The sequence below is a fragment of the Sciurus carolinensis genome, chromosome 10, assembly GCF_902686445.1.
Source record: "Sciurus carolinensis chromosome 10, mSciCar1.2, whole genome shotgun sequence".
Classification (NCBI taxonomy): Eukaryota; Metazoa; Chordata; class Mammalia; order Rodentia; family Sciuridae; genus Sciurus; species Sciurus carolinensis.
Window position 1 is genome coordinate 66,634,209 of NC_062222.1, and position 14,574 is coordinate 66,648,782.

General features: G+C 35.8%; 1 protein-coding gene across 13 annotated transcripts in view; it reads left to right on the top strand.

Annotated features, from left to right (window-relative positions):
* Window positions 1-14,574, top strand: part of Fam13a (family with sequence similarity 13 member A) — a 344,751-nt gene that overhangs the window by 272,771 nt on the left and 57,406 nt on the right. For 10 of the 13 annotated variants that reach the window (XM_047567594.1, XM_047567596.1, XM_047567597.1 and 7 more), the window contains 2 exons: window positions 9,221-9,262; window positions 12,401-12,580. In XM_047567594.1, coding sequence (XP_047423550.1) covers window positions 9,221-9,262; window positions 12,401-12,580 — 222 coding nt within the window. The remainder of the gene's footprint in view (window positions 1-9,220; window positions 9,263-12,400; window positions 12,581-14,574) is intronic. The other 3 variants (XM_047567593.1, XM_047567602.1, XM_047567603.1) reach the window with 1 other exon arrangement.

The window sequence follows — 14,574 nt, forward strand, 5'->3', positions numbered from 1 at the left end:
ATACATGCTTTCGAAAGCATCTTTGTCGAGGTAAAATCTGTCATTGGCAGGTGGGAGAACATAGCGTGCCAGGCATCATATTTATTGGGAAACCTATTTGAGGCCACTGGACTAATGAGCAGAACAAACAAGCAGACTGTTATTTAATATATACTTGATTTTTTACCAAGATGATAAAGATCAGCTAGGTACTTGGGCGGTCTTAGACACAAATAACTATTTGTTAACAAAATTGGTTTGCATGTCCCTTTCGACTGGAGTACTGACTCTAAGCTGAAGGGGCAGACATACTTCCTCTGCCTGTGGAGCTCAGTGTTGTTTTTGTTGTTGTTGTTTGCTTGCTTATTGTGATAAAAAATAAATAACAAAATTCACCAGTTTCACCATTTTTATGTTTCTTACATTATCATTAAATATATAAAACTTAAAATTTACCATTTTCACCATTTGTAAGTACCTGGCATTGAGCACCTTCTATCATGGTGTAGTTGTCACCACCACCCATCTTCAGAGCCCTTGTAACTTGCAAAACTGAAAACTCTATACCCATTAAGCTAACTCCACATTTCTTCCTTCCCACCCCAGGCCTTGGTAACCACCATTCGACTTTTTGTCTCTGTGATTTTCACTACTTTGGGTCCCTCATATGGATGGAATCATACAGTATTTGTCCTTTTGTGACTGGCTATTTCACTTACATAATATCCTCAAGGTTCATCCGTGATGTAGCATGTATAGGAAGTCTCTTCTTTATCAAGGGTGAAAAATAATTTCATTATTATCAACATTTTTCTCTATTAATGGACACCTGAGTTCCTTCTATCTTTTGACTGTTGTGAATAATGCCACTATGAACTTGGGCACCTAAGTATCTGTTCAAGTAAGTCCATGCTTTTAATTCTATTGAGGATATACCCAGAAGTAGATTTGCTGGTTCATATGATGATTCTATGTTTAATCTTTTGAGAAACTGCTATACTGCTACACCTAGCAGCTGCCACCATTTTACATTTTACATTTCCAGTTAAGCACTGGAGTTTCAATTTGTTCCATCCTCACAACATTTGTTATTTCCTGTTTTTGCATAATAGCCACCCTAGTAGGTTTAAATTATGTGGAGTTCTTTAATGGTGAGTCTCTCTGGAGAAGATTCTGAGTCTCAGATGGGGCTGGGTGTCTGTATTTTCTAAAAGCATCATAGGAGACTTTGATGACACACCTTTAGCTGAAAACCTCTGAACCAGAACAACAGTAAAACTGAAGAATGTTATAAAACTTTACTACTTCATCATAAAATTTTTAAGGGACTCATTGATGACTTCTTGATATCTGAGAATCACTACTCATATTTTTTTGCACAGTAAGAGACAAGTGTAGATTCTGGGTTTAATTCTATCAATGTAAGGGAAAATATTAGGCATATATTTTAGCTGTACTGAGAAAGATGGCTTACATAAATCTCTAATGCTTCTCTTCATAGGCCTTCCCTCATTATGATAAGCAAAGGGAAATTTGACTTGCAAAAATATAAGCAGAATATATCCATTCTGCTTAGATCTCTTGCTACTCATTCCTCAGTTTCCCTGCTTCTGTATGGACCTCTCTTTGTGGGAACTTCAGATTTTAAGAAAATGTAAGCTCCTAACTTATACAGGGGACAGACTACCTTTGCCTGATGTAACTTCTTCCAGTTTCCCCTTTTAAATTTCAACAATGGTGTAAAAGACAAAACTGGAGAGAACTCTATAGCAGTAATTTACAAACCATGTCAAAGGTCACACTGTAATAGAGATGAACTCAGAAATGTATTTTTACCTCACAGACTTCGTATTCCACCATCTAACAAATAGATGGACACAAAGAGAGAAGGAAAGGGGGGAGACAGACTTGGATTCCTCTGCTGTCTACTGCCCTGACCAGAAAAGCAAGTGACATTCCCACAACTAAGCAGAAACTTATTTTCTGAATCATCCAGAGCTGAATTGTGTATTCTTTTTCACCTCTCTGCCCCCATCAGCTTCTTTATTTCAATATCCATTGAAAGACTAGAATGCTCAGCAGACAAAACAATGGAAAAGAGAGAGGATCCCCCTGGGATGTTAGTCATCTAACAAAAGCATTTGAGAAAGGGCCTAAAAGCAGGCAGATTATTGGATTTAATGAGTGCTTTCAAATGTACACTGCACAAAAACAAACTATGTTTTTTTCCTGATTCTCCAGCTTAGCCCCAACATTGGAAACAGCAAGTCCACCTAAGTAGGTCTTGTTGATTGTTCTCTGGCAGACTCATGTACTGGCTCTTCCAGGTTGATTCAAGAGGGGCATTTGCCTGCAGCCAAGTGGACAATGATATAAACTAAGACCCATCTACTCTCCCAGGATATTGGCAGTGGCTCTGCCTGGATTAATTTTTTTCCCCTTAAGCACCACTCAACAGAAAGAAACTATCTGAGACTTAAAAAGAGAAATTACAAACTAAGGGTAATGATGATTTGCCCTGAGGACTCAGCATTAAAACAGATTCCAAAGATTTTATTTTTTTATTATTTGTTTTTTGTTTTTGTTTTTTTTTTATGATTCAGAGGAAAACTTGAGAAGTAATATTGTTAATCTTCTCAAAAAAAAAAAAATGCTCAAGGACCTAACCTACCTCTTTGAGACATTAGTAGGAAACTGTAAGGGGAGAATAGGTTTAGAAATGGAAATATAAAGACACATTAAAAAAAAAAAAAAGCCTGGAATGAGGGAAAGAAGATTCTAGAATTTTATTAGCAGATATTTCAAAACTACCTAGGAAGCTATAACGAGCAGAAATTATTAAGAATAAATCAAGTATATAATGAAAGGGAAACTTGAGAAACACTTCCAGAATGAAAAGAAAGAGGATAAACATAAAACTATAAAATAAATAATGTTAGATGTGAAGTGAAGATCAGTGATTGAAAACCCCACTTGGAAATTAGGCTCCCAAGGAAGAAACCACATTAGTAGAAATAAAGATAGAAATCAAAATTATTATAAATAAAGCTAAATGAGAGATATATCAAATTTTTTTGAGAAATAGATTCTAAGTAATGGTAGAGAGACAAAGAAAATAATGAAGTTCTAAATTATCTTACATAGGAGTCTTAAAAAAATTAGAAACAAATGTCAAGAGTGGTTTTTTTTCTTTTCTCTCTTTTTTTAGTTTTAATAATTAGAGACGTATGGTTATGAAACGCATCTTCTAGTAAAATTGTGCACCAGAGTTCAATATTCCAGATTGTCTCAGCAGATATGCGCAATGGCAGAAATCAAGGGCAAAGAATGTTCCCAAATTAGAAAGCCTAAGACCAAACAAGATAGAACAAAAATATCCCCTATAACAACAAATATAAATGGGTTAAATTCTTTGAGAAAAGCTAAAAATATTTTTAAATGAGAATTTGAACTATATTATGCTCAAAAGAATTGTAACTAAAACAAAAAGACTCAGAAAGGTTAATAGTACAAAAGTAAACATGTATATCTGGCAAATGTGAAAAAAGAAAACAGAACTGACAACATCAATACCAGAACAACTAGAATTCAAGGCAGACTTGTTAGCACAACTAGACTTGATTAGGTATAGTCCATACTAAAGATATAAAAGTTACAAATTAATGAGTTAAGTAGGACATCAAATTATATAAATTTAGTATAAACTCTTAGGTTAACCAAGTATGAATGGTTAAACACATTTTAAGTGTAGGACTTATACATACATACAACTATACACATATAATATATGTCCATACACAATTTACAAATACCAATGTACTGAGAATTAGATATGATTAATAAAATTTAAAATAAGTGAGCACATATGTTCATATGCTTCCCTCTACAAATAGGACTCAAACATTCCTACTACTTTATAAAATTATTTTACTTTCTCTTAAAGTTTTTAAGAGTAGGAAATTTTAAAGTCACATTTTCTAGGTGTAATTAATAGCAAAAATGGTTCAAACAGTGAAAACTCTTCTAAGGAGATGACAGACAGAGACAGAGAGGCCTCAAAGAGGAAATAAGACCCTCAGGTGCAATATTTCAAAATAAAGAAAAAGAAAAAAGTCCACATCCAAATTTTGAGTCATGAGCTGACAGTAGGTTCACATGTTCAAAGCCAACCTCAGCAAGTTAGCATGACCCTAAGTACCTTGCTGAGAGCAGAAATTATAGTGAGACCCTGTATCAAAATTAAAATTAAAATTAAAATTAATGGGGCTGGGGGTGTAGTCAGTAGTTAAGGACTCCTGAGATCTATCCCCAGTATTTAAAAAAAAAAAAATTGTGTCATGAGGTCTAAGCTCTTTTAAGAGGTATCTTCACACTTAGAAGATTGAAAATAAATGAGCCATACATTCAGAATAGTTATAAAAGAACAAAAAAGCAATCTCTTTAAAATGTTAAAAAATATAATAAAAGAGAAAACAAAGTATCAAAACTGATGTTTGAATCTAAGTTCTGATTTTTATGCAATGTTTTATATATATGTGTGTGTGTGTGTGTGTGTGTGTGTGTGTGCATGCGGTGTGTGTACGTGCACGTGTGTGTGTTTTTGCAGTGCTGAGATGAACCAAGGGCCTTGCTCAGGCTAGGCAACCACCCTACCATTGAACTACACCCCTCAATCCCTTAAGAACTGATTATTTGGGAGTAAAAATGGAAAAGTATAAATTAGAAATACTTCTGGTAAATTTAAGGGGAAAAGGGGAACATACTAATAATTAGAATTTAAAGTATAAAGTTAGTGAAACTATAAGGATATTTTCTTCCTGAAGTCGTATCCATGTAGTATTTTTTCAATTTATGTTCTAGTATGTTATATATAGTATATAATTTAAACCCAAAAGTACCCAGGTACTTGAGAGGCTAGGTCAGTAGGATCACAAGTTCAAGGCCAACCTTGGCAACTTAGCAAGAAGGTTTCAAGAGTTAAAAAACAGAAAGAGGACTGGAGATGTAGCTCAGTAACACAGTGCCCCTAGGCTCAATCCCCAGTAGTAAAAAAATTTTTTTTTTAATTTTCAAAATCCAAAAAATTCCACAAAAGGTGATTATATTATTCAAGTTGAAATACTACAAGTACTCCATTAACTTTTCTTCATGATAATCATAGCTAAATGTTAAGGCAAAAAGAATAAATTAAACATTGAGTCTATTTGTTCTGATGTATTATAATCTGAAGAATGAACAAAAATCATGCAAAATTTCTGAAAGTTATTATACAATTATAAATAAATTTTATAGTCACCTACAATGCAACACTGTTTATCAAGTTTCAGTATTTTAAGATGATACTAAAAACACTAAATTTTTGTTAAATAAGAGAAATTAAGAGTTTCATATTATTTTGATGATTAGTTACATGATCTTCATCCTTAGGCCTTATTTAAACAAACCCCAAATAATTGTCTTTTCAATTCTTACTCAAGTAAGTGTATATGTTATATTCTGATGAGAAATGATAATTGCATTAGACCTTTATAGGCAGGATTCTAGGCATAGAAGAAGACACAGAAACATGCCTTTTCAAGAACTTATTTCCTTTTATGTGTATGTTTCTTCTTTTCAAATCAAGAGATCTAATTAAGGAATCACTTGTCAACAGGCATCTGTGCATTTATCACATGCAGATTTTAGAGACCAATATTGCTGAGCATAATTGGTTTAAGGAAATGTAGGTTGGATTTTGCTAATACAAATAAAGACTAAAGATATTTATGTCCTAGGACATATTCAGAGTTGGTCTAAGTTCTATTTTAATGACCATACCAAAACAGTATTCAGTTGCTTCATCAGTAACTGTAGGCCTGGGTAATGAAATTGCCCATAATACTGGGGTTTACATATGTGCCTGTTACTTTCAATTTTGAATACTTGCTATATCAACATTAGAAAATGAGCCCTTCCCATATCCATGTTTACAATGACTAAGAAAGAAATTTTCTTATCAAGTCAGTCAAGGATTCTAAAAAATGTATTTTTATTTCACAGAGGATAAAAAACAGGATAAAAAACCTTCCACTTTAGCTTATAATTTAAATGCTTTTTGCTTTTTTTATTAGTGTCTTGGAGTTTCCTTTATAAGGCAACTATAGCTATGGAAGAAATCCTTATCCTTATTGCTGCCATTAAATTTTCTTAGAAATCTTGTTATTGGTGAATTGTTAAAACACATCCCACAGGAATTACAGAGGGTGGTTGGATACCTGACCAGAGTCATTTTGGCATCTTAAAAGCCATAATTTGTCTAATATGGTCATAAAACTAAATGTGCAGTTTTAGTCTTTCGTAATGATTTAAACTTTAGGGCAATAAACTGAATTTGAGATAGTGTTATAAACTTTAGAGCTAAATGAAAACCACAGAGATTCCCTAGCCAAGCCTTTCATTTTCTGTATGAAGAACCAGCCAAGCTAACCAACAACCTGCCTATGATTTTAGCCAATTAACTGTAGAACCAAGACCAAAACTTCTCTTTTCTGATTCCCAATGGAAGTATTCTCTTCTCATAATTTCTAAAACAAAACAAAACAAAAAAAAAGAAATTATGGACAAGTTACATAAACTAGAAATTCCCAAGTACTATTAAAAATATAAATTTATCATAAATCTGACCAAAAATGAATATGATTTAATTATTTGGTTTCATTACTGATTTATTCATTTACTTTTGTATTTTGAAAAGACTATGACTGATACAGATTGCTCAGGTCATTTTTCTTTTAAGCTATGAAGGGAATTTTAATGCGTGACTTTTATTCACGACTATTAGCATGAATTTTTCATATCATACTTTTAACACTTAGATTAGAAAGTTCAAAATAGCCATGTGATACCTAAGTAATTGAAGTTTTAAAGAATTTTACTTGCAAATATTTAAGAGTCTTGCTACTCAAAGTGTCTCTACAAAACCAAAGGCAGTAGGATCGCTGGTGAATTATTAAAAATGCAGAATCTGGCTGGGGATGTGGCTCAGTAGTAGACAGAGTGCTTGACCAGCATGTGCGAGGCCCTGAGTTTTGATCCCCAGCACCTCAAATGGATATGTATGGTATATATATGCATGTACACATATACTTATATATGTGTGACATATACATATGTGTGTGTAAATAGGCAATATATACACACATTTATATTATATATAGGCACATATATATGCACATGTACTATGTATATTATAGAGACACACACATATAGTATATATACACACACACATGCAGAAAGAAGCACAAGTCAAAAATGTGTGAAAGGGAGGAGAGAGGTTCATCTCTCCATTCTGAAATGGCTTGGGTGACTAATTGACTAACAAACTTGTCTTTGGAATGATTTTTAGCATCTAGCAAATCTACATTTCTTTTCCTCTTCTAGGTTTCCCCTTAAGTCATTATTAACATTGGTCCCTGCTTCAAAACCAAGATTGTGTAACTGTATTGAGAAGTGGAGTATAAGAGTTAATTATACAGGGTTGAATTTACAGAGGGTTGAACCACAAAACATCAAAAGCAGGAACTGCCTGTTCCAGCTGAGGACAGAGCAGCAAAGGGTTTATTGTTGGTTATGTAGCCTGGGAACCACTATGAATAACAACCATCATGAAGCAGAGGAGAAATGGTTGTGATAAAAGTAGAAATAAAATACTAATCCACGTCTTCATATACAAAGATGACTCCAGTGGGTTATTCTTCTAGTGAGTAATGGATTAAAGACAGTGTAGTATAGTGATTAAGAGCTTAGACGCTGAGCTAAAACTACTTGGTTCAAATTGTAGCTTGTCTATTTCTTGGCTCCATGGCCAAGTTATTCAACCTCTCTAACTTCTTCGATAACAAGGAAAACAAGAGCACCAACCTCATCAGGCTGTTGTAAACACTAAAAAAATCTGTGCAAGTATGCAGTAAGTTTAGGGCATTTTGTTGTTTTATGGTGTTACTTTGTGATTCTTGACATAAGGTTTCTTTTGCACAGTAGCTTGTTTTCATGGTTTTTATATCTGTGACCATAACAAGGAGTTGTAGCTTTATCAAAAGAAAATTCTGTGGGGCCAATGTGTGTTTGCTGATCACCTCTGGGATAATGAGTCCTGTGCCTGCTGTGAGGTGGTGGCCTTGCTAGGGAGTATGATGAAAGAAAGGAAAAAATATCATAATCCCTTGAGGCACTTTGATTCTGAATGGAAAGAGATGGGGCATACACTTACACAGGAACAAAACTGGACAGATGATTCTAAAGCAACATGTTCGTATGTTGAAAATTTTACAGTGTAAATTAAGGTGTTAGGAGTGGCTGAAAGAAAATTATGAATACTGATCATTAACAGCTTTGATGGAAGGAAGAAAAAGGGAGAGAACTACTAGGTAAAACTGTCATTTAACATAACTAACATTTTGTGGGGTTTGTTTTGTTTTGTTTTGTTTTGTTTTACCCACATATTTAACCTCTTTTTAAAAAGCACAGTTCTTGATTTGGAAGCTCTAGAGGACAGAATGGGAGAAACTCATGGTATGAATACTTTCAAAATGGCCCCTGTCCTCAGCCCTCACTGTGGGCATGTGAACGTGGCACTTGTGAGAGAAAAAGCTCCAAAGCCGTCAGTCATGTTGAGGAATTGTGTTATTGTCTGCTTTATACTCACTACTTTTTAACTCTTTTGAAAGTATTCAATCTTTGGAAAAGTTTGGAATATAGAGAAAGTTTATAAATGCTCAACAAAAAGGTTGTAATCACCTGTTTAGATGAATGCTTACAGAGCTTGAGATGGTTTCCATCTTGAGAATTTAGGAAAAGGTGGCTTAGAAAGATGGTTTTAAAATAACTTTGTAGAAAACAATCTTGGTTCCATATGCTCTATCCTGTGCAATAGGTGACAGGAAGACAGTAGCAATTTCATTAACATTTTAGGAAAATGAAAAGCTTTGGAGGTAGGGAGAGGGCAGAAGATGGTTTTCTAATATCTGTTATGAAATTGTTGCTGCAGACATCTCTGAAAAGGAGAGGCCACTGTTCAGGAAGAGACAACTGGGGCCCTCTCTAGAAATGCAAGAAAATGAGTGTCTGAAAGGGAGGGTTAAACATAGTGCAGGGGCCTCAGAACCTGGCTGATTCTTCCAGCCTGGGATCCCCTTCAGATACTTGGCCTGCCGTCTGTGATCCTTCACCTAACCTGACTTCTCTCTTTGCTTCTTCTCCACAGTGCTCATGTGTCCCAAGTCAGCAGTGTTTCAACAACTGGAGAGTAAGTTATTTGGGTTGAGTTTTTGTGTTTGGTTTTTTTTTAAATTACCCATTACCATTATTAAACAGAAAAAGCAATTCAATATTGTACAGTATTGAACTATTAAGATGATAGATAACCAGTGGTTTTTGAATAGTTTTTTTTTATTAGTGCATTATAGTTATACATAACAATAGGGTTCATTTTGACATAACCCATACATGCATGGAATATAGTTTCCTCTATTTCAGTTCCCAGAACTTCCTCTTTCCTCCTCCCTCCCCCTGGACTCCTTCCTCTGCTGGTCTTCCTTCTATTTATTTGTTTTTAATTGGTGCTTTATAGATGTACATAAAAGTGGAATTCACTGTGGTATATTCATATATGATGATTCTTAAGCCACGTGAATGCAGAGGAGAGGACTAAAGTGCTTCCGCTTAAGGTTCTGTGTATGTGATTAGAGAACGCCACCATCTCAAATTACCATCTTTTTGTTACTTTCTTAAAAATAGCATCAGGGTCGATGAATATTTGCAAAGCAGCCTACGTGTTCTGGAGGCATCTTGCAATGGAGAATAATTAAAGGTTAAAATATTAATCATGTCTTTACTTCTTTTTTCTTTTTTTTTTTTTTTTTTTTTTTGGCGGTACTGGGGATCGAACTCAGGGCCTTGTGCTTGCGAAATAAGCACTCTACCAGCTGAGCTATCTCCCCAGCCCATGTCTTTACTTCTTATGTTCATTTTATTGTGCCTACATTTACTGTGTGGAATGTGCCAAGTGCAGTTAGGTGTGCAATGTCAGATAAACAAGGATTTTGTAGTCTTTTTTATAGGGATGAATAAAAGAAACCAAATTAGTGATGGCAGCAAGTCTTTCTCCACAGGGAAGAGGCCATGCTCCATTCCTTAGATCCAATGATGTGTGTCCTCCAAAGGCTTCACTTCACTTTGGCTAAACCCTAACTCCAAGTTTTGGCCCTTGGGTCCCTCTGACCATGTTGTTCTTTATGCTTTGTCTGCCTAACTGGCTGATGGAGTAGGACAAGCTTATTTCTGCCTCAGAGTCTCTGCATTGACTGTTTCTCTCTCTAGCCAGCAGTTTCTTATCATTCACTTTTTGTGCAAATGTCATCTCATCTGGGAATTCCTGGCTACCTGTCCTCACTCTGCGACCCTTTATTTTAGAGAATTTTCTACTGTTTGACATTACATTGCTATATTTGTTTGTTGTCTCTCTTGCCTTATGAGAATTTAAGCTCCGTCAACATAAGACCTTGCCTGTTGTGTTCATTGCTAACTCTCTATCACCAAGAAAAGTGCATGGCATATATTAGGAGCCAACACAATATTTGTCAAATGACTGAATGAATGGCTCCTGGTCCAAAGACCTTTCCCTCACATCTACCTCTCTTCTTCTTCTTCTTCTTCTTCTTCTTTTTTTTTTTTTTTTTTAAAACACTAGAAATTGAACCAAGGGGCACTTAACCACTGAGCTACATCTGCAACCCTTTTTTTTTATATTTTATTTACTGACAGGGTCTTACTGATTTGCTTAGCTAAGTTCCCAAGGCTGGCTTTAAACTCACAGTCCTCAGCATCCCAAGCCACAGGGATTACAGGGGTGCACCACCACACCCAGCTTCTCTTCATTCCTTGCTGGGACACATGCAGGCCTCTTGAAGCCTCTCTCCGTGGCAAGGATCAGGTGTGGTAGATGGGGAGGATGTGATATGATAGGGAAGAGAAGAATTAGAAGAAGCATTAATTAGAATGAATTGGGATGTCATGGGATGGATTTGGATTTATGCTCCTCCTTGTCAGATGAAGAAGCAAGCAAAGGACAGGATTGACTTCCCTCAGCTCTATCGATTTTAAAGAGATTCCAGAACTATAACAAGATTGACATATTCTTGTTCTTTTCATTTCCTAATAATATTTCCTACTTATATGCCTCGTGCTATAGAAAACTGTAGAAACTTTATAAACTTAGAAAATAATAAGTTGTTCTGTGTGTACATACTAATTTACTCACATCCCTTGGTACCAAATTAGATAATCTGTCATTTGGGACAGAGATAAAGTAAAATAGTTCTAATACCCAAGTTAAGTTAAACTGTACTTGCTCATTGTCTTAAAATATTTATAATAAAATTTAAATGAAACAACTGAGTCTTTTATAAAACTGCATTTGGAAAATCTTAGTTTTCAAAAACCTATTTTATTTTAGAGAATGTTTCTTCTAAGTTTAAGCATTTAAAAAATGTGTGATTCCTTTGTAAATGAAGAAAAACATGCTTCAAGGAGTATAAGTTGAGAATTTTCTATGCCATCTTATTTAAAATTAAATAGGATGGTTATAAAAGAATGTTTAGACACATCAAAAGATTCTGCAGCTTTAAAAATGATACCATTTATATATAATCATGCATTCTTTTCAACCCTTTGTACTTACCTGTTTTTCCTCAAATGGAACAAGTAAATCTACTCTTCTAACTTGAATAATATATTTTGGAGTGTGTTTGTATACATGCAGCTTCAATATGATACAGCATAATTTAACCAATTAGAGGTTAGGAAAAATTATGTCTTTTTAGCTGTAATTATTCTGATAAGCTGGGTTTGTTTGTTTTCTTTCCAAATATCATTGTTCCTCGCATAATTTTATCTTAAAGGAATTCTAATATATAATACATATAATAGGTATCCTAAAATTATTTGTGCTAGTTTGCCTCACAAATCATGCTGTTATCATCTGCAGAACTTGTGTGAAATCTGAAGGAAGCTTGCCTGTAGAGAAATAGGTCCATTATTAGTCTACTGGAAAAAAATCTTCCTTCTACTTTATATCAAATGATGCATATTTCCTGGATACCTCAAAGTGTTGCTGGACTTAACCATGAACGTATCAATAACGCAAGACCCTAAAAATGAGAAGCACAATTATCAAAGTGCTGGAAATTGTTCAGTTTTGTTTGTTTGAATGCAGGCTGCAAATATTTTTTGGTTAAAGAGTCATGCATACTCTGTCTTAATTCATGAAGGACAAAAGTTCTTCCATTGGAAAGAAATGTTTCTAAAAGCACAGGGATGTGTTTTTAAAAGAAATCATTGATAAACTTGATTGCTTAATAGGTATTACTTTTTTTTTTTTAATCAGACTCTTAGAAAGAACCATCCGGTCAGCTGTGGAACAGCATCTTTTTGATGTTAATGGCTCCGGAGGTCAAAGTTCAGAGGACTCAGAATCTGGAACCTCTTCAGCATCTTCTTCCACCTCCGCCAGACAGCGACGTCGCCAATCCAAGGAGCAGGATGAAGTTCGTCGTGGTAGAGACAAGTAAGTTGGCATTGGTTCTTCTTTTTACTTGCGTTTTCTTCTTTTAAAGACACACAGCTGAATTAGTCGCCATGTTCCAGTCACACTTACTGCTTCTCTCCCATTTCAGGATTCAAGGTTAAAACTTTCAAAGTTTTCATTTTGGCCATTCTAAACTTAGCTAACATTTAGAGCAGGCACAATCAGGAGCACTCGGGAACACCTGTGCACGTGTTGTGTGCGTGGACTTAATTGGATACGGCCAATGACAAATCACCTAGGTGTGCTTATGCCAATCAACCTCCTCATCCCCGAGCAACCTTTGGCTGGCTGCCAGGCACCATCCCGGAGCAGTCCGCAGGGCATAGCCCCCAACAATATCTTATTTAGAAAGATCCTGAGCCATGGGGGAGAAACTGGACATAGGCCTGTCCAGAGACATTTTTATTTCCTGGTTAGTCAACATTAAGTTGACTGTTAGACTAGTTTATTAACCAGCAGATTTCCCCCAGATATTGACCTGATTAATAAAAGAACCTCACTGAAATAGTGTGTCACCTGGTTATGCTTTAAAGTGTAAGAAAGATTGAGTTTGAGTCTAATCAAAAGATAAAAAACTGAACTTTTCTAATTATGATGACTAACTTTAAGTCATTCTTACAGTGTGCATTTCAAGAAGGGTATTACAAGGAGTTAGTTAGTCTCCATTAAAAGATCTGATATACAGCAGAGGGGAAGCGCACAGGCAGTGGCCAGGACAGCCTGGGACCTGCAACCCACAAGATGGAAGACACCCTGGAGGTCACCCATTGCAGGGGACCTGCGTGGACTCCAGAAGCAGAAAGGGAGGAGTCAAGATGACTGAACGGAAAGGACCAGTGCTTGCTTCCTCTACAGAGGAGGGCCAAGGTGACAAGTGAACAGATCATTTCAGGTGAAATCTGCCGACGTTTCCTATGAAGGACTGATAGAAATGGCCACAAAGAAGCTCCATTCTTGTCTCCAAAATACCACTCTTGTCCTCTTTCTGTTTTATCTCCTACCACTTCAACCACATTCTGAAAATCTTCAGGGTATTAAGGGTCAATATTTTGATGAACTCTTGGAATAGTAATGTAACAAAAGCTTAGGGCATTAGGATATCCCTTGAGAAAATGTCTCATATATTTTATTTCTTTAGTTGACTCTTACTTCTTTTTAAAATTTCCAAATTTTAAATTTCCAAAGCCTTCACTATACAAAAAATGATAAGCACCAGGCATGGTGGCACATGCCTGTAATTCCAACGACTTGGGAGGCTGAGGCAGGAAGGTCACAAGTTCAAAGCCAGCCTTAGCATCTCATCAAGACCCTAAGAAACTTAGCGAGATCCTGTCTCTAAATAAAATATAAAAATGGGGATATAGCTTAATGCTTAAGCACCCTAGGTTCAACTCCTGGTACCAAAAAAAAAAATGCTGTTGCAAGAAGACTTCATGTGGATTCATTGAAATCCTAGCATGAGCACTCTGTTTTTGTTGTTGTTGCTGTTTGATACCAGGGATTAAACCAGAGGTGCTTAACCACTGAGCCATATCCCCAGCCCTTTTATACTTTATTTTGAGACAGGGAGTTGCTAGTTAACTAAAGCCTCACTAAGTTACTGAGGCTGGCTTTGAACTTACGATCCTCCTGCTTCAGCCTCCCTAGCTGCTGGAAGTACAGGCATGCACCACCACGTCAGGCTGTGAGCACTTTTGAATATCCGAGAATAAACTACTGATAAGGGTTTTGGGCATATAAAATGGATTCATATTGACCAGGAGCCAGGAAGCCTTCTTTAACTTCTACTAAGCTTTATCTAAGTCCAACTCTTTTTTCACACCTTTGTAAGATGGATCACTTCTGCTGTTACACAGAGGACAACCTAGATCCCCAGCATAATCTCCCAGGCTGGCCAACTCCTGACCAACAGAGGGTGGTTCTCACCCACCCCACCTTCCAAATGACTAGGCAGATACTGAGATTTTAAAATC